Source organism: Lissotriton vulgaris, chromosome 8 (genome assembly GCF_964263255.1).
Source record: "Lissotriton vulgaris chromosome 8, aLisVul1.2, whole genome shotgun sequence".
NCBI lineage: Eukaryota > Metazoa > Chordata > Amphibia > Caudata > Salamandridae > Lissotriton > Lissotriton vulgaris.
This window is the reverse complement of record NC_141696.1, coordinates 860,559,291-860,579,218: the sequence shown is the minus strand read 5'-3', so window position 1 is coordinate 860,579,218 and position 19,928 is coordinate 860,559,291. Positions and strand designations below refer to the sequence as shown.

The window sequence follows — 19,928 nt, the reverse complement described above, 5'->3', positions numbered from 1 at the left end:
ATTCCAATGCTCTCAATCATGCTCGTTAACAGATTTTATCACAGGCCGTGACAGAGAGCTCTGGAATTATTCCTGAAGGCAATGGAAGTTTCTCACAGTGCCTGTCAGTGGGCCAAAAAATCAATAAAGCATACTTACCCACTCCTCCTTGCTTCTTCGGCAGCCAGCACGAATCCTCTTCAAGCCTCATCCAGCTTCCCTCTCCAAATCCTGATGCTGCTTTCATGCTGCAGATGAGCAGCATGATTGAAGAGCTAGGATTGGCGGAAGCGGTTTGCCTTGGCGCCCCAGCAGGCACAGGGGACATATGCCTGCTCTCTGCCCAGCTGTCTAAGGCAGCTAGGTGGAGAGGTTTACACTGCACATGTCAGGCTGACCGTCGCAAGACACCTCTCCCCTGCTGCCAGTCGGCAGCAGCCCCGCCCCTAAATACTTTTCGGACCGGCGGCAGTGAAACATAAAATGGTAGTTCATTTTATTACCATTTTATTTTTCACTTTTGCTGCACTGGCAGCAGGGGCGCTCCTCTGCCCTAATGGGGGCACGCTGCTCATTATAAGAAGAGTCAACATGGGATGGTGCAGAACTGATGACCACTGCTGTGGCATCTCATCAACGTTCCACAAAGATGGCATAGTTGAAAGAAGATATTTTGTTGCCATATTATTGCCTTTGGCACTAGATTGCAGACTAATTTTGCAGGTATTTGGGAGTACCTCCTTCTCCAGAACACAGTAAATCTAAAAACCGCTGCTTGGGTCGCCAGACACTATCAGAATGAGCTTTTAAACCATGAGATGGAGGAGGTTGAGATCCATTGATTGTAGGAAATGCGTGAGGTATTCTGTTACTATTCTGCATATTCCCATCTCCTCAGATATTCCCGATTGCCCTTGTTGCCTCTGGCTTAAATACATTTAATAGCAAACATTTTGAATGCTCAGGTGGTTTCAGAATGCTCAGGTGGTTTCAGTGGATGGGGATACTGGCGTTCAGCCATTGAGCAGGTGAATTTCAGTTTGGGTTGTTAGGAAGGATCTGAACCTAGTTGTGTATCCATTTGAAGTTCAGACTTATTATGTCCCAAGAAAGCAGTCTCCTATGACCATTAAGACTGCACGAGCTCCTCATTGTAAATGTATGATTCACAGGATGTTGAGTCGACGCTGAGACTCGAACCTGGTTCTCCAGTTCAGAAGTTGGCAGCTCTGGTCATTACGCCACACCCTCTCATCCCTTTCAGGGTTAGTAGTTGGTTATGTTTTAGGCTGCCCTAACAGGAGAAATGGGCGGTGCATTCTGCCTCCTGATGAGAGCCCCGGCACTTATTTGTTTTTTGTTTTTTAAATTAACCACTGGGCAGGGGCAACCTGTCAATAGGTTTTCAGGTGGTGTAACATACCTGGAACCCCGTCACAGACTCATGTAGTGGAGAAATAAACTCTTCACGGTAATGCAACAATAAGAACTAAGGGTATAGCACACGTGTACCTCGAGTGTACTATCGTTGATGTAACTAATACTCAGAACAACTTCGTGCAGTCAAACGTTTTTCAAAACCGTGGCAAGAAATGCAGGCTTATGTTTCCACATCCTAGACCTCGTTTTGAGGTTCTAAAGAAGGGTTTTACGGGACTACAAGTACCAGGTTTTAAGCAACCCCTCTGTGAAAGAAGGAGTTGCATCAAGGGGAATGTCTAATATGTGAAAATAGTTTCCCCCCCCCAACACAGCGTGTAGGCTGTATAATGATGGGCTAGTAGAGAGAGAGAAGTAACGTAAGCTTATGGTATTTATTTATGTATTGTACTTGGTACAACAGACTTGTGACTTCATAGTTCTTTGAAAATTTGGTGCAACTACATCCCAACTTAATGATGGTCATTTTACTTCAGAAAGATGAAAGGCTAAATCCATCTGGCTTAGAAACCTATGATTTTAAAGTTAATGTAGATGTGAGATAAGAATCCACCATAATTACCTTTAGAAGACTACCTCGAAGCCAATTATCAGTTGCACTACACAGCAGAAGAAGAGGGAGCCCACGGCACAGCAAATTGCTACTCAAAACTTAAAAAATAAGCATTGGCACAGCCAATAGGTTTAACACTGACGCTTATTTATTTATTATTTTTTTATTTAAAACGTTTTATACAGCGCTAGCTTGACCCGTAGGTATCAGAGCGCTTTACACGCTTGAGAGTTAAGAAAAGAAAAAATGCCTGCTGTGGTGCAAAAACAATTCAAAATAGGCATTGGCAATGCCAATAGGTCTGACTTTGAAGGAATGTAGTATTGTGATGTGAAACATTACCAGTACATTGCATGGGAATGGATTCGTATTTGTTTAGAAGCAAAGAAATGTAGAACAATATTAGTGTAGGTTAAAAGGTCAGGTGACAGTTGCACTGTCTATCTAGACCTCAGTATCCATGTAGGTTAATGACTGTCCTCCTCCCAACTTCCCAACTGTGCTGCTGCCAATGTCGTGCGAGTTCCAGCTCAGGCGGCCGGATTAATAAACCTTAAATGATCACAGCTGTGTGGAGGGCAAGCGCTTTTTAAAACTGGACGCCAGGGACCCCGGCCTAAGCATTTTTGATAATTTGAACCGCAAAACATACCCAAAAAAATACAGAAACAAGCATTCATCAAACATACCACACATATGATGAAATATTTAATTTGCAAGCACATATAAATAAAGCAAATCTATTTAATTTTAATAGGAAGGTTGCAGCTTTTCTAAAATCAATTGAGTTCACTTATTGTCCATACTATATTATGTTGGATGTACATGCACTGCTCCCACGAATCAATCTGAGAATACTAATGTAATTTTCAGCCACCAATTTCAAATTCTTTACATTTACTGAATGTTTTAAAACTTGCAATTGTACATTTTGCTTCTTTAGTTACATACACTTTACTAATCTGTTAATATTATGTCATTTTCTAAGCAGTCGGGGACTCCTGAAGAGACTTTGTGAACCACCACGGGTCCCTTGACCACAGGTTATGAACCACTGCTTTAGAGTGTATATAGAAATAAAAGCGTGCCATGAATGGCCCATTCACTATTACATATCAAACTTAAAAGCAAAGAGTGTTGCAATGAACTTTACAGTTTAAACAGCACTACCTGCTTGGAAGTATAGGCTGATTACTTAGTTTTGAAGGGCTACTTATTTAATCACAAATGTAAGTTCATTTTTTAGGATCCACCAGTTTCAGTTGAGTGGAGTCACAAAATAACTGCAGAAGTAAAAGTAGAATAGTTTTACATTTTTTCGCATCTTCTCAGAGAAAATGTAGTTCATTGGCAAGAATTTCCTGAAGAAGGTAGATGATCCCCAGGAGGTATGCATCCATCTTGCCCCGGGTGCAATGCTATTATTCCATTGAATGTGGCTGCGGTTACTAAATGTGAAAGTTTTGTGACAGACCAGTGTGAAAGGTGTTTTTAGACCTCATGTGCGCAGTCGAGCTCGCGATATTTTATGTTTTAGGGTGAGTTTTTCTAGCGAGGGTTAAGCCCCACCCCTCTTCTCCATTGGCTGGCCTCCTAAACGGTGGCCAGCCATTGGAGAAGAGGTCTCCATGACGTATTTCTTTCTATTTAAGCCCCGTCCTTTCCCGACTGGCTGACTTGACTTCCTGCTGGCGTAAAAGCTTTCTTATCTTCTTCATGGGGCCAAAAGGTGGCCCCATAAAGAAGATAAGAAAGCTTTTACGCCAGCAGGAAGTCAAGAGAGAAAAGTGTATGTCATGGCGTCTGTGATACTTGTTTCACATCCCAGCCTGGTTTCCCTCCATTTTTTCCATACATATCTCCAGATATCCTTGCTCGTTTAAATCTGTAGCATCTCACTCATTTATCTTTCCCAACAGTTTCTATCTTTCCTCCCGAGTGAAATGCACAACCCCTCTCTGCAGCACCTCCTCTCTCAAGTAATGCCTTCCCTATTCTTCTTTCATTTCCCTTATTCTGCTTGAGTTTTGAACATCTCTGCCTCTCCCCTTCTCCCCTATATCTTCCTGTGGTATCTCAGCGCCTACTAGCTTCTTTCTGTCTCCCTTCTATTGCTGTTGTCACCTTTGCTAGTAGCGCTTCCTCATTTAGCCTCTTCCCTGGCGCGCTCCTCTTGTGGCATGTGCTTTGCCATTGCTCTCTATCATTCAGTCCTTAGGGTCACAGTTCGGACCAGTTCCAGGAGTGAGTATCCCGGTGGTGCAGTGCCCGAGGTCTGGTTTGCCCAGATATAGCTCAGGTTACAGCCGGGATTTGCTTCACTTGAATCTACTGGACCAATGCACCCGAACATGGAGGGGTCTAGGTACCAGCCGGCCCATAGTTGAGGGCACCCTCCTCCCGTCAGCCAGGCGTTTCTCCAGGTCCGCCACGGCCGGGAGATCAGTGGAGTTTAACCCCCCAACCACCTATGACAACGGAAGCGGTCCGTGCCAGCCGTCTGTTGACACAACACAGCAACTACACAACTGCCAAGGCCGGGCGGACCGCACCCCTCGCCCACAGGTGACTTCGGCATGGACCCCACTCCCCGCACTGCCCCCCTCTACTCACAAGGATAGACAACGGCCCCTTACGTGCGTGGCCAGGGTCGGAGGCACTGGGCTCGGAGGCGCGCTTCCCAGGTAGCTCGCCTGCTGGGCCGGCTGCCGTGCGACAAGTGCAAGGAGCTCTCGACTGTCAGCAGTGCAGGTGGCAGGGTGGAGCTGCATTGTTTGTGTCGTGTCAGTATGTGACCCACTTAAAAAGACCACTTGTTCATTGCTTATATTGACCATCCGTGCAATTCACTCTGCTAATTATGTCCGTCGTTGATCTTTTAACAGATGTTCATTTGTTCATAATTCTTTTAGCATCCTGGGTCGGGTTAAGACCAATCCCGAGGCAGAACATATCCTGAGAGTCGTCTAGATTTAGAGGAGGTACTGCTAACGAGTAAGGTGATATAGGATTGGAGCATTATGAGCCTCTCAGCCTATCGCAACACGCCGCACAGGATTCCGACGTGCTAGGGGGCTGTGCATTTTCGCACATGCTCGTCTGTGTCGGCTACTGTCAGTTTAGTGGGTGGGCTCATGTGGGGTGGTGTTGGAGAGGTTTGGTTATTTTTTATACGTGTTACGTGATTCAGTGGCTTCCTGTGCCTGTTTAGTGGTGGGGTTGAGCTTATAGTTGCGCAGGGATCTTCTTATATTTCTCCATGAATAACAGTGGGCTTATTGTCTAGTTGATTGAGCTGAGCCTTCCCTTTTGCTGGTGGGGAGGTGGGGGCTTTGCTTACGGGCTCCAGTGGCGAGTAACAAGTCCATAAGTTCTGTTGTCAGTTTGCCCCAGTTGTTTTGTAAGTCTCCCTGTTTATTTTTTAATTTTCTGAGCACCTTTCGTAGCCAGTTGATCACTGTGGATGTATCTGTGGCCTTCCATTTGATCCTCCTGTCTAACTTTGTAGCTTCTGCGCATGCGGATGTGCCCACCGCGCGAAATGGTGTCGGCATTGGTATTCCTAGGTCCATACTTAGAGTCAGGGGATTGTGGTTGCTTTCCCCCTGTTGGAAATCTCAAAGTTGGTAAGATTATTTGTGAAGGTTTTACACAGGAAGATGTAATTGATTGTTGAGAATTATTTGAAGGTGCTGTGTGACTGATAGCAGTTGATCAGGAACAATGGAAGTTTTTATGAGCTATTGTTAAACCTGAGACTGTTGCCACTTACAGAGCTGGGGAGTTTTGATTGTGGGGCACAACTTTGATCTTGTTGGTTTGCTTCATAAAGACTGAGAAACGACTTTGTGGCTGGCCAAATATATTAGTGCATTTGGCTTGTTTAAACAGATCGTAGAAGCCATGTAAGACAGTTGGGGTGAGCGCCCACGTTTCCTGTAGGCAGATGATATCACTTTATGTAGGAAGCCACCTCAGATTTTGCTTGTAGAACTGCCCTCAGACCAGCCACATACCATGATGTAATTGTGAGCTTTTGCTCTGTTGTCAGTTTCTGCAAGTGTACACAAAATGGTTGGGCGTGGTGAGGAATAGTCCAGTTGGGTGCCCCTTTGAGGATTGACCAGCTGGTTCCACTTGACATGGCTGTTGGTTTTTGACAAGCGTCTTTCATTTCTTTGATTTTTAAATAATGGTTGTGGCTTGGTGTTGTGTGTGTCTGACTCTGTGTGTGTCTGCCTCTGGCTCTATGTGTGTCTGGCTCCGTGTGTGTCTGGCTCTGTGTGTGTGTCTGACTCTGTGTCTGGCTGTGTGTGTGGCTCTGTGTGTATGTGTGTGGCTCTGTGTGTATGTGTGTGTGTGGCTCTGTGTGTGTGTGGCTCTGTGTCTGGCTCTGTGTGTGCGTGGCTCTGTGTGTGTCCGTAGCTCTGTGTGTATGTGTGGCTCTGTGTGTGTGTGTGGCTTTGTGTTTGTGTGGCTCTGTGTGTGTGTGTGGCTCTGTGTGTGTGTGTGGCTCTGTGTGTGTGTGGCTCTGTGTGTGTGTGTGTGTGTGTGGCTCTGTGTGTGTGTGTGGCTCTGTGTGTGGCTCTGTGTGTGTGTGTGGCTCTGTGTGTGTGTGTGTGTGTGTGTGGCTCTGTGTGTGTGTGTGTGGCTCTCTGTGTGGCTGTGTGTGTGTGTGTGTGGCTGTGTGTGTGTGTGTGTGTGTGGCTTGTGGGAGTGTGCGTGCCTCTATGTGGCTGTGTGTGTGTGTTTTTGAAACAAATAAAATGTGTTATTTGCAATGTCAATAGCTCAAACTCGCGTAAATACGTGACCTATTGCATTGCAAATGCAATGTCCCGCAGTTGCGAGAGATTAAGCTATCGGCATTGTAAATGACAATGCCATTTATTTATCTGTTTTCAAAACCAACACATAAATAAAAATGTTGTCATTTACAATGCCAATAGTTCTAACTTTTGCAAAGGTGAGACCGTTGCATTGTAAATGCTTGTTCTCTCTTGCTTTGGCAAATGAGTCATCTTTGTGATATTACGTGAGCATGTTTTCACCTGGTTAATTTTCTGCCAGGAGTTTGGGTGATGAGCTTCTGTCTGGAAACCACCATTGGATAGAAGAGGGACCCAACAATGTAACATGGGAAATGATTGATTTGACTGTTGGCGAGGGACGGTTGGCATTGGAGGGTGCCTTTACTCTAAAGAGGGATACTCGTGACAATTCCGCTTCTCCACATTTGTGGTGGTAGTATTTGTGTGGGCATCCTTCAGACTTGTTGTCATGTGCTGGGGTTGCACAAAGGAACAGCACAGGCACAGCCCTTCTGAGGGCAAAATTGCGTGGCAACGTGGAGCGAGGCACGAGCTGAACTCTAAGGAAATTGTCGAAGCATTTGTAGGAGCTGCGCACCCGTTTTCTCAAGGGCTCTCATTAGTGTCTCAGGAGAAGTCTGCTCTGCGTTTTGTTGTGTGGCGCCAGACACACACACGCATGTCTGCATCAGTCGCTTCCAGGAAAGTGAATAAGGTGCTCCAATGCAGGGACGTTTAAAACTGAGGGGGTTGTGTCATTGGAGAGTGCGACTAAAATGGGGAGTGAGAAGAAAAAAAGAGTTTAGCAGGGCAAGGGAATTAAAGGAGAACAGCCGTGCATCCTCAACTGCACCCTCCTTGGGGCTAATCTCTTCTCTAATCAGGAGGGTATATTTTGTACTTGTAGCTTTCGTAATAAAGACATGTTAAGTGAAACCCTCATCGTTTTTACTAAGGATCCCTTTTTCACAGATTCTAATTGTTTTTAACGTTTGGCTTGTAGGACATGTTGCTTTAAGCGTTCAGCCTTTAGCTTCACACCCTTGCTTTATGGATGCACCACTGCCCTCGCAGAAAGTATAGTGAAAGATTTATGTTGTAAATTATATCAAGATTCTGCTTAACAAGAATTCCGTGGCACAACTCTAAATTGTGCTTTTTGCTTATTCCTATTTGAAGTAAGCATGCATGTGGAATTAACAGTTGTTAACTGCCCTGCCCCTCTTCGTTTGTGCATCACTTTGGCTCAACCCGGGTCTACCTAGTTTCTCTCACGTCTTTGTGAATCCATGGTCTGGCACGCGGCTACACAGCACTGGCCAGCTTTTCGACAATAGTTTATATTTAAATTCTTTATTGTCCTCTCCCCTCAATTCTCAATACCCAACACTGGGTTCTTTAAGTACTTGTAAACATGTTTTTTTGTGTGTGCAAGAAATCAACCACAGAGGTAATGGATTCACTTTCGCGTATGCCTATTTTGGATGTATTTACATTCACTGTTGGTGAAGGCATTTTCCGCTGTGTTTATCAGCTCCTAATGGACGATCAGGACAGTCATTTAAAACACTTGGCTGATGGCGGGACTTTTGAATTGGATACGCCATCTCAGCCTATTTACTAGTGAAGAATTAATTTCCAGCATCTCTAATTGTCACAAGTATATAAACCTTAATCGGCTAAAAGTCCATCATTATAAACTCATTCAGAACATCGAATATTCTACCAAAGGATTACAGAAATGGTGGTGCGGACGCGATTCTAATTGCTTTCGATTTCTTGACAAGGACACTACCCATATTTTTATTGACTGTAGGGCAATCCAAACTTATTGGACCAAGGTTTTCTGAGAAATTAGCAAGCTGATTAATATTCGTCCGACAATTGTTTGTTTAGATGAGCTCAGGCGGCTCTCTCGCATAATTCTGGGTTAGTAATGGTGGTGATCGTCCTAGGCAGATTATTACTAGCCCACAGATGGCCCTGACTGTTAAGTTATGGTGGTATCAAGTTCTAGATATCACTGGTATGGAGATGACCATCATAGGGACTAATACACAGCATAAGAAACTGAGACAAGTTTGGGACCCTATGGATGAATTTATTACATCACAGCTCAGATAGGAAAATTTAGGGGGGGCAGAGAAGAAAGGTTAGGAAAGTTAAAAAAAAAAAAACGGAATATTATTATTTAGTGTATTGACCAACATGTAATTTGATTGATCCGCTAAATGATTGCCATATGTCTGTTTATCCATTTATTTTTGTATTTGTAATTACACTCTCGTCACAAAAACATACAAAATAAAAATCAAATTAATTTATGAGGTCAGTGAATGTACAGGAAGAAAGTAGGGAATGTGTTGTTTGGAGGGAAAACGTTTTGAAGGGAAATTGTTTATAATTCTTCAATTTACACCACCTAGTGCAGTGATGATACACAAAGGAGTGATCTAGAGTTGTTGCTGTGATCCGACTCAGCGACTAACCCGTGATGTTCTTTGCTTCTGCAGATTGAAGATGGGAGTAAAGCTGCAGGGAAGTTGCTGGCAGGGGATGAGATCATCAGCATTAATGACGTGGAACTCACCGGAATGAGGCAGGAGGCCATCTGCCTAGTGAAGGGCTCACACAGGACGTTGAAGATGATTGTGAAAAGGTAAGATGTGGCTATAGCATTGTCACTGCACACAAGCGGACAATCACCATCCTAATGAAATCAGTCGGGACAATGGAGTGAATACTCACCTCGGCAGATGAGTGTTGATTGTGCTTTTTTGTTTGAATACAATGTATGCCATATGTTTAGCACTTGGCTGTGAGCAATGGGTTTCTTCATGTTTTCACCCAACTTTTTTGCAAATTAAGCAGCTTCTTGGTTCTGAGCAAAGAGAGTTACAACACAAGAGGGGACCTACATCTACTGGACTCTTTAATGGTTTTTGTTATCTGTATATTTGGGACAGACCTGATCTCTGATTTAGCTTTCAATACCTCCCATATTTGGATAGTGGGTCAATGTTATTGTACAATTTGGCATACATATTTATACTAAGCTGTGCTTCACCATACCAACTTTTCTATTGCTCGTGCATGATGATGTACTTTTGATTCATGGTAAATACTGTGCGGTTTAATATTGCCTGGTTTCACAGCCTGCCTTTGAACTCATGTTAACCATTTTCATTCGCAACCCAGGACTTAGACACTCAGGCAGATCTATGAACATCTATTCGAATGTCCTATGATGTACAGAAGATGCTGTATCACGACTGCAACAAGACATTGAAATAGCAAATTCTGCCAAGCAGATGTAGCCAGGAAGGAAAGTGGTTTGCTTTTGATGGACGACTTTTTTTATGGCCCTAACAGCAAAGCAGCTAAGACACTGATGTTGGGCCATCAGTGTAAGGGTGATAGTGTCTCCCTGTACTATTAGAAAAGAAATTGTGTAAAAATTCATCAAATTACCACACTCGATTCTTTAAAACGATACCGGAAATTGGTGACATTAAGGTGCAAGGATAATTCACCTGATAGGTGCTATGTACCTGTAAGCAGTACTCTTTAGTTGGATTTAAGACCATGTTTATTAGTCTGCAAGGTATCTTTACCTGTTTCATTACTTGCCACTGAAATCACTAGAGGTGGACAGTGAGAATGAGGTAGCAGTGGGTTCATGGGACCTCATGTTTTAGGTGCCATGGGGTGCAAAAATTGGACCTCACAGCTAGTAGCTGGAGTGATCACAAAGCAGTCAAGATGGTGGCAGCAGCAGGAAAGCAGCATCTTGGTAATGGTTAACGGAAAGTGTGACTGAAGAATTTGACTAAGGGCAGTAGTGAAGGCTTGATTGCGTAGTAAGAGAAAGGAAGGGTCCCTTTGAATAAAATATAAAAAAGGGAAGGAGCGAATATGGAGGGAGGAGGGAGCAACGGGTGAGTGTGAGAAAGAAAGAGAAAGGGAAGATCGAATGACCAGGGTCAAAAAGAAAGACAGAAAATGTGGGTTGGTGTATGCAGTAACATGGAGAGTAGAGTGTGACATGCATTCTGGGCGTATTGAAACATGCTGAGGGAATGAGTGTGCAACCAACAGAGCGAGAAGTGGAAATGGCACCACATGAGAGGAAATGTCCTGGGGCAATTGCGGTCAGTACTGGTGGAGACAAGTTGCGAGACTAAGTAGAAACATGCATCTGCAACAACATAGCCTTTTAGGGGTTCGCAACAAAGTTCTCTGATCGCACTTGTGATCTACCCCTAAGCAAAGACAATCCTTTTAGAGTTATTTTCTTAACGCGGGTCTTCGAGACCGAGCACTCCTCTTAGAATATAGGTATTTAAACTCTTTGATGTCGCACATACTGCCTTGAGTTGGGAGATCAACAGCTGAACTATACATTTTCTGTTTTGCATGTAATCGTGTTATATCTACAGCTGAGATTTCTCAGTTTTGTTATATGCAAATTATCAGCACACAGCCACAAGAGCCACCAGGCAACCAAACTAAATAATCATTTTAAGGTGTGCTTCAACCCTTTCTACAAGCTGGGCAAGTAAAAACAATCTATCCCCAAAGCCCTGTTTCTTTGTCTCAACCGTGACTGTTCTAAGAATTAAGGAAAGACGAATACCTTGCTGTGAGATATTACTCTCATGAACACAAATTGAAAGAATAGAAAATTGGGCCCAGCTGACAGCACATGTGACTCTGCAGAAAACCATATCAGTGGAGCCTTGAAACCAAATTCTCACCTATGTGCTGATGTTTGTTCTTAAGCTTGCACGCTTGTAAGATGGAAATCAGATGGTATTTGAATACTGTTTGTAAAGTGGGTTGCACCTAATAACTATTTTAATAAAGTGTAATGTTGGCTGAAGGCGGAAAGCACTGAACGTCCATGGCCGGTTCTACTGATGAGTGTTAACCATTATTAGATAAAAGGACATGCAGTGACGACCTTTTGATACAACTGATGACATGATGGCCATGTAATGTCTGAGTAGCCTCCGGAGAATTAAAGGTAGAGTCTTTGAGTGGGTTATGAGCTTTCTTTGATGATCTAGTATTACAGGTAAACACAAAGCCCCATAACCCTCGGCAGTAGCACGCCACTTTCCCAGGTGCTGCAGCCTCACCCGTATGCTGACGACTGGTAGTGCAGTAACACATTCTGTACTGAGACAATCGCATCTACAGTACCATGTCTGAGAATATAGCTCCAGTCACTTGGATGGAACAACTGTCTAAAACAACATCTCTTAAAGGTAGTGGTAATTGCAACGGTATAATGTGAGTTGACAGCATATCTGAAAATTGGCTTATTGTCTTTAAGAAATACAAATCACGTACTTGTTCCCAGGTTCTGCAACCTATAGATGATGTGTTAGTTTTTTCGGGTGAATGTGTTTTTTTAATTTATGTCCTCAAAGGAATACCTGTTATTTAAGAAGATATAAAGCTCTGGCAAGTCTGCTGCACAGTGGCAGTCAGTCCCTATCTGTAAAAAGGAATACAGGTCCTCCTCCACAGTTTGCAAGTAAAATGTGTTTATTGGGTCATGAACACAAACAAAGCCCTAGCTGGGACGTTCTCAAGGCAAAATAATTTTACAGATTGTGCACAAGTGATTCCTCATATAAGTTCAGATAGTAGTGATGACAGACTGTGATTACTCACATGACTCATATAACTAGAATTTGCAATATATGTTTAAGACTGTGTCAGAACTCCTTTCAGAGGGTCTTGGGACAAGAAGGGGGTTCTGTGCCCCTGCACAGGGACTAGCGTGGCCTGTTGCTCCTGTTTTCTTGTGGCTTGGCCTACTGTGGATCATGAGTAACTGGACCAAGTACTACCTCTTTTAATACTTGACTCTCAGTGGTAGCATGGGTGGAGCAGTTCATACAGAGGCACAAGACTCAAAGTGCAAACCGTAACAGCAATAAGGTGACTGTCCAGTCAAGTACCAGTTTGTATGAAAAAGTCGCATTTTAAAAAAACCACACAAAGCTTAGAGGAAAAAAACTAAATAATAATCAAAGTGTCTCTTGGTTGATTCTGGGGAGGGTGTTGTTGAGTCCCTCTGTCCCTTTCTAGTAAGACTGGTTATATCCAATTAGATACTGGAGGTGACTTATAGGGGCAGCCCACACTAGTCCAATGCAGAAAAGTCTAAGTTTAGCCTTAGGAGTCAACTTCCGCAGTGCTACGTTCTAAGTTCTTGAGAGTCCCCTACATGTCTGCTGATCTCAAACACTTGACCGCATGGCAGCTGGTGAGTGTGGGAGGACCGTGGTGTGTCTCTCTGTGGGCTCTGGTCTCCCAAGGCTGAGGTTCAGCGAGAAGTCTTTCCTCAATGACACGTCAAGCCCCCTCCGTCTCAGAGCGGCCCACGTCAGTGCTGAACAACCTTTTTCGTGGGTCCTTACAATCGGCAGTTGCTCTGTTCCTAATGTGACCTGGCACACAGGGGTCGACAATAACTTCCTCCGCACAACGCCAATGGTCCTTACTTCATGTGAGCTCCCTGCTGGCATACAGGGTTTGCCCACTGGCTCTGCAAAGAGTAACTGCCCTTACTTCACAGTGGCCCACCCTAGCACACTGGGGTCGCTGACTTAATCCATGCATCAGTCCCGACCAGACCAGTCATCTCACACTTTGCTCACCAGGATCCCACTGGAGGATCCTTACTGGGCCTTGCTCCATCCAGGTGCTCTCCGCCATATCGCACAGAAGTTGGCGGGGTGTATGATCCTTTCTGTTGGTGGATCCTAGTTTATGGATGATATATCTATGGATGCTTTGCCTTGGAGAATGGGGAATCCCTCACCCGTTCATATCATGAAGTGATTTAGTGAATCAAAGCAAAGAAGAATAAAATCATAATTAATCGGAAAGTTCCATTTTGTGATGTTGAGTAATTCATTTATTAGTTCCAAATCCCATATTCAAAGAGCGATTCTTTAAAGTCAGAATCACTTATATTTAAATGAACCTGCCAACACGTGGGGCTTTTTCAAGGCATACGACGCCGGTATAGTAAGAGTAGTCACGCAATGTCTAACATTCAAAGTGGCTGTAAATCATTTCAGGATTTGTGTATAGGCTGCCTTGTCGGGCACGTCGTATCTGCGGTCTGCTTGGGTTCCTGTGGCAAAACTTTGAAAAGGCCCCAGGCTTGCATGCCAGAGGGGGCGAAACACGTGTTAGCTGGTTCTATTGAATATAAGTGATTCTGACTTTAAAGAATCGCTCCTTGAATATAGGATTTGGAACTAATAAATAAATTGCTCAACATCACTAAATGGAATTTTTTCAGTTAATTATGATGTTATTCCTCTTTGCCGTGATCCATTAAATCAGCTCTCCTCCATATCACAAGATCAACTCGTCTTGGCAGGCAGAATGCTGGTGCTCCACACTCAGGGCCGGTGGTCTTGACTTCCTGGGGGATGGTCCTTCACCCTGCGCTGAAATACTAGTAGATCTTGTTCCCTAGTTATGGTTCCTGCAGCTAGAAGTCTTGGTGATCTTCTCCCCTGGTGAACAGGGCTGTTGAACACAGTGTGGGACTCATGCTCACACTTTTATAATCCAAATTCAGACTCAAATGGAATTTTGTGCCTGTTTCTTTGAAATTCGGGCTGTAGCTGGCAGCTTCTCTGAAATGCTCTTTCCTCTGCCCTGTTCTTTCTGATAGGGGCAGTCTGACACAGCAGGAGTGGCTACAATACTGATAGACTCACAACACAGGCCCAGAGAGTAACCGGAGATCACACCTGACTGTCAGCCTCCACTGAAATATGCCTCTTAAAAGTTCAAAGGCCCAAACCTTCCCCTCTTTCCTGATATCCTGGTCTTACAGTGCCAACTCTGCATACTTTTTAACAATGTATAGCTGGTTCGTAGTGTTCTCTCTGCCTGACTAGTTGGCGGCAATAGCCAAACAGTGTGTTCTATTGTTCTCTTGTTTCTCATGAGACTTCCAAAGTCAGAAAGATTATAGTCTTTTATTTTTGGCCTTGTGAAGGGCAAAATTGTGCTTTACTATTGAAAGCATAGAGGTTCAAATTCCTTGTTATCACATCTACCAACTTTGCCTTGACACCATTCAGAGGATGACAGTTTTGTTGCATTCATGTGCATACTGACTGTTAGTTATGAACTTGTTTCGCATTCGGTTTGTTTTAACTACCTCATTATAACAGTTATATATTGGATACAACAATGCGCTTGTGATTGAGAATCCATGTGGGAGGTAGCCAATAAAGGGGCGGTCCGTAGATCGAAGTTCCCAGGGTTTGATCTTTTGGGCCCAACTTCCCAATAATAATTGTACTGACAGTAGGGCTGTGGATATAATATCAACCCTAACCTCTAGTATACCAAATATGATTGTGGGACCCATTATTTCAAAGGTGGACGACAAGTCCAACAGAAGGAAAAGCACTGCCTGCCCTTGTTCTTTAAGGTCGATTTGAATATTCCTCAATAATATGAGAGCATATTCTGGGGGTCGCAATACATGTTTCAGCTTTTCTGTTTAAAAATGTATTTGAGACTCTGCTAATCATTCTTTTGGTTGGTCTGTGGGTGTTTGCATGTGTCATCTGCTTATAGACATTTTTTGCAGAACGTTTGTCTGTGTGTGTGAATTGAGGAGGAAAATGTGCCTTGGATGTGAGTGAGAATTTGTATTAGCGTTTTTGTATGTGTCTATTGATGTGTGCATATCTAATTTGGAGTTATGTGTGTTCTCTGCCAAAACAGCATTACTGACCAAGTGTATTTTCAGTGCACTACAACAGTTGCTTAAGTGTATTGAGGCACTATGGTTGTCCCAGGGCAAAGGAAAGCAGGGGGTGTCCCACTGTGAAGTCCTGTGCTCATGCCTCCCCATTCTCAGCAGGTTTTGTGCCCATTGCTTGCTAACTCAGTCTTCTTAGTGGCTGTGGAAGACGATGTGGAAACCATGGAGGGCCAGGCAGACATTAGTGGCAAGGAAGGTAGATTGAGGAGCAGGGAGGCAGAAGTGGAAAGAGTGAGCCGAGCTTGGAGGCAGGTGAACAAGGAACGCAATTTATTGGAGCTGTTGCTTTATACAGCTCTGTCTCACCTCTTTGTGTCATTCTCGGTTTTGCTTTTGTTCCTCTGCCTCATACCACTGTGCCTTTTATCCCTTCTCTGTGCCTCTGATCTCGTCTCTCAACCCTGTATTTCCTTTCTGCTCCTCATCTTAGAAAGTTCAAAACTGGAAAGAATGATCGCTCTTCACAGTCCTTTTGTTCCCACCCCTCCTCAAAACATCGTTAGATTTGCTATTCCTTAATGGAACAGAAAAAAAGAATGGCATGATTTTTGGCCAGAGATCAGAATTCCAAAATTTGCAATAAACATTGCACCCCACAGTTTTCTCTGACACCTTATGGCAAGTCAACCCTGCTACAAATATACCCGTAAAAAACAAGCAGTAAATGCCAATAAATTGAAAATTCCTTCTGTAGTACCCCAGTTCTGTGTCTTATTCCTCACTTTTCAAAGGAAGACTCTGAATGGGAGCTATTTAGCGCACCTGGTCAATATCGCACACCTCAGAGTCCTTATTTACCAGGTGCAATTAAACAGCTTACCCTTTCCAAGTCCCTTTTTTTAACCCCTTCACTGCGGCGGCAATTCTGCCGCAGTGCTAGGTGGTGGGGGGGTCGCACGGCTCACCTGCGCTTGTGACGGAACCGCTCCGTCACGCGCCTCGGGTGAGCTGTGCTAGTGACGGAACGGTTCCGTCACAAACGTGCCTGCTCAATAGAACGCGCCGCGCAGGCGCGAAATCAGCGTCGAGCGGACCGTGACGGAACCGTTCCGTCGCTAGCACAGCTCACCCGAGGCGCGTGACGGAACGGTTCCGTCATAAGCGCCGAAGGGGTTAAAAAAAAGTCCCTAGGAGGAAGCCGCCTCTGTGTACCTCTTACGACTTTAGCTCAAGACTTATCTTTTCAGTCAGACTAAACGCTCTCTCCTGTAGGTCAGAAAATACCTTGGACAGTGGCACCATCTTTTCACGCAAGGCTGCTCCCATGGCCACTGATACTAGACACACGTATCCTCTTCCGAATTAGCAAGGAAGTTTCAAAACCAACAAAAATCAACACGGGGACGCAAATTTCAAGCACTCGCGAGTCTACCGGGTATCACAGCTGTGTCCTGCATTTTAGAACACTGGCGACTCATTACCAACCTGTCCTTATAAAACACTGTGGCAAATAAAACATTCTCTCCCTTTAAGCAAACTACTCCCAGGTGTGCCCTTTGCTTTACTTGGTGTATTAGTAAAAAACATTTCCACTCTATATTAATAACGCAAGTAAAATAAATACAATGGATGAATTTGCTGCAGTGACAGTGCACCATTACTTGAAGTTGAAGGAAGCTGTAAAAAAAATAACCAAAAGGAAGCGTTCCGGAAGTGCAGTTGTCAAAACTGTTAACATATAGCAGTACCTGGACGTAGTTTTCAAATGACTGTATCCAACGTGAGGCACACTTTGAATACTTAAGTACGCATCTGGCTCAAACTTTCAGTCACATGATGTGAACGGAGTAAGCACATTAATAGGGTAAAATCTCCTCTCACAATAAACGTTTCACAATCCAGTCTGACCGTGGCGCAGACCAGTTAGGGATGTCATTGTTTTTCCTCTGAGTCGGAACTGGTTTCGGTCAGAAGACAAAGCGTCGCTCGCCGGCTCCTCATAATTGGCTCTTTGCGTCGCCAAGTTTACATAGTTTCATGCCGGCTCTTCGCGCCAAACGGGCTCAACCTGCGCTGTGTGCGCGGGCAGGAGCCGCGTGCTCTGGGCTCACCACAGCGCGTGCAAACATTTCCTTGGCAGATGGCCGCCCATGATGCCTTTAAACTACGCAGCACGCGCCAGTGAAGGCTCGAGGCCTACTGCGTGGCCTCCACTGCGTTTCTTTCGTAAACGCTTCTTTTCCGACATGTGACAATGTCGGTGGCATAGCAAGGGTGCAGGGGACCCTAATGCAAGCAAGAAAAACATGGTCCCCACAAACTACTTTTGGGTGATTAAAACTCTGATAATTTGGAGCTCAGAGGGCTTATCTCAACATTGGGCCACAGTGCCACGGCACCTGCTGCATATTGATAGCTTGGTTTTCTGGGTAGGGCTGACACTTAGTATTTTACTTTGCATTTCAAATAGATTGAAGGTCCTTATTTTTAAATGCTAAGACCGTTTGTTATGTTCGTTGTGGTACCGCTCAGTAGTAAGCGCTATATAAATGCATTACAATTACAATCAAGAGATGTGATTTCGCAAGCACGCCCTCTTCTCCTTGATAGGGCCGTGGTGAGGCACAGGCCGTGCAGGCTCCCACCTGGGACAGCCTTGGGTGAGGGCGTCGCTGCCATTGCCGTGCTAGAAGAAAGGCCCAGGAGCTGCCTCTCCAGGTGAACTCCAGCAGACATTTTCTCTGGTGCCCGCTGGTCTGTAATGTCATCTGTTTTGCAATTAGCCAGGCCCCCAAGAGCATTGCACTGGAAGAGTTTCAAGTGTCGTTTCAGTTTCACTGTTGACAGTCTGGATATTTCGGGAGCCTTTCATTATCTTTATTGTTTACCCGACTTATTGTCCCTGCCTTTGTTGCCACCCAACCTAATAATGTGTTAGGTGGATTTATCGTTTCCTGTGTTTTAATAATTCGTTCGTTAGTCGGCCATTTATATTTTGTTCAGATTATGCGATGTTAAAGAAAAATATTGTTATTAAGGTGAGACTGTGTCAATATACACACACGCTGGAATCACCTTTACACGCTTTTGTACTTTTTCATTTAAATTCTTCTAAAAGGAAGCATTTCCCCAAGATGGTTCGGTTATTCATTGTACATCAGCTTAGTTTTTGTGTACTTCAAAAGAAATATGAAGGATTCATATATATTTCTAACAAGGGTACTAACTTTAGTTCTAGAAAGTCAAGGCTGCCCAAAGCAGTGTGTGCCTTTGCATAAAGCTAAACACAGGACAAAATAAAGTCCATTATCTAATTGACAAATTGTAACCAAGAAAACTTGTTTCAGTGCCTCAGCTTTCTCCTCTTAGCCAAACTGTGTGAACCTGGGCACTTTATATTCCTTAAATGACCGCATTGGAAACTGAAATGATTCAGTTGGGAGAATGTGCTCTACAAATAAAGCCCCACCCCACATATACGGCTAAACAACCCTATACTTTTGAAACACTTAGGAGGAAGCACAACCTCCCGACATTAGAATTCTACAACTTTTTAAAAATCAAGACAGCCCTTTCAAAAGCCAAACTCTCGCCAGTCAGCCCCTCAATTATACAATACACTGGTAACCTCAATAAAATAGGCCATCAGGTATCACACCTATATAAGCTACTACGCCCAAAGTTCACCAAACTCAATGACAAAACGACTAACTATTGGGTAAAGCAGACTGAGACCCCACCCACCGAGCTGGAGCTAGCTCTCCTTTGGTCTTCGCCATCACGCTACAAAATTACAGCAGCACTGTCACAAACAAAATACTGGCTTCTCCACAAAACCTTCCGGACACCCGCCCGGTTGGCCTCACTAGGACTCAGAGTTGACAACCTATGCTGGAACTGTGCCAAAGAGAAAGGGGATCTAGCACACCTTATATACTACAGCCACAAACTTAAAAGGTTCTGGGAAGAAATCTTTGATTTCATAAAAAATGCATTGGGATGCACACTAACCCCGGCTTTCTCCTCCCTCACCACAGCTTTCATAACCGCAAATCTCCTCAGACAACCAGACAGAGACGTCCTAGAACTTCTTCTGACCGCAGCAGTCAAGTTGGTCCTGGCCAACTGGAAAGATACCATTAAAACATCACATAGGTGCTGGTTTAACTCTGTGACATACCTCAGAGGAGCAGATAGCACTGCCCTGCAAAACTCACCCTGGAAACCACCATCTAGTGGGATGCGGAAATCACTGGACATCTTCCTCGAAGCATATGACCCACCCTGAATCCATCAGGGCTCCCTCCGGCAGAGCAACCACCCATACGCTGACACCAATCCAGACTAGGCTTAGAGCGAAGCATCACTTCTTGCTCACTTTCTCTCC

General features: G+C 44.3%; 1 protein-coding gene across 4 annotated transcripts in view; it reads left to right on the top strand.

The window, feature by feature from the left end:
• The window catches only part of SHROOM2 (shroom family member 2), a 724,057-nt gene that overhangs the window by 283,362 nt on the left and 420,767 nt on the right, over positions 1-19,928 (top strand). For all 4 annotated transcript variants that reach the window (XM_086934791.1, XM_086934790.1, XM_086934788.1 and 1 more), the window contains exon 2: positions 9,297-9,442. In XM_086934791.1, coding sequence (XP_086790917.1) covers positions 9,297-9,442 — 146 coding nt within the window. The remainder of the gene's footprint in view (positions 1-9,296; positions 9,443-19,928) is intronic.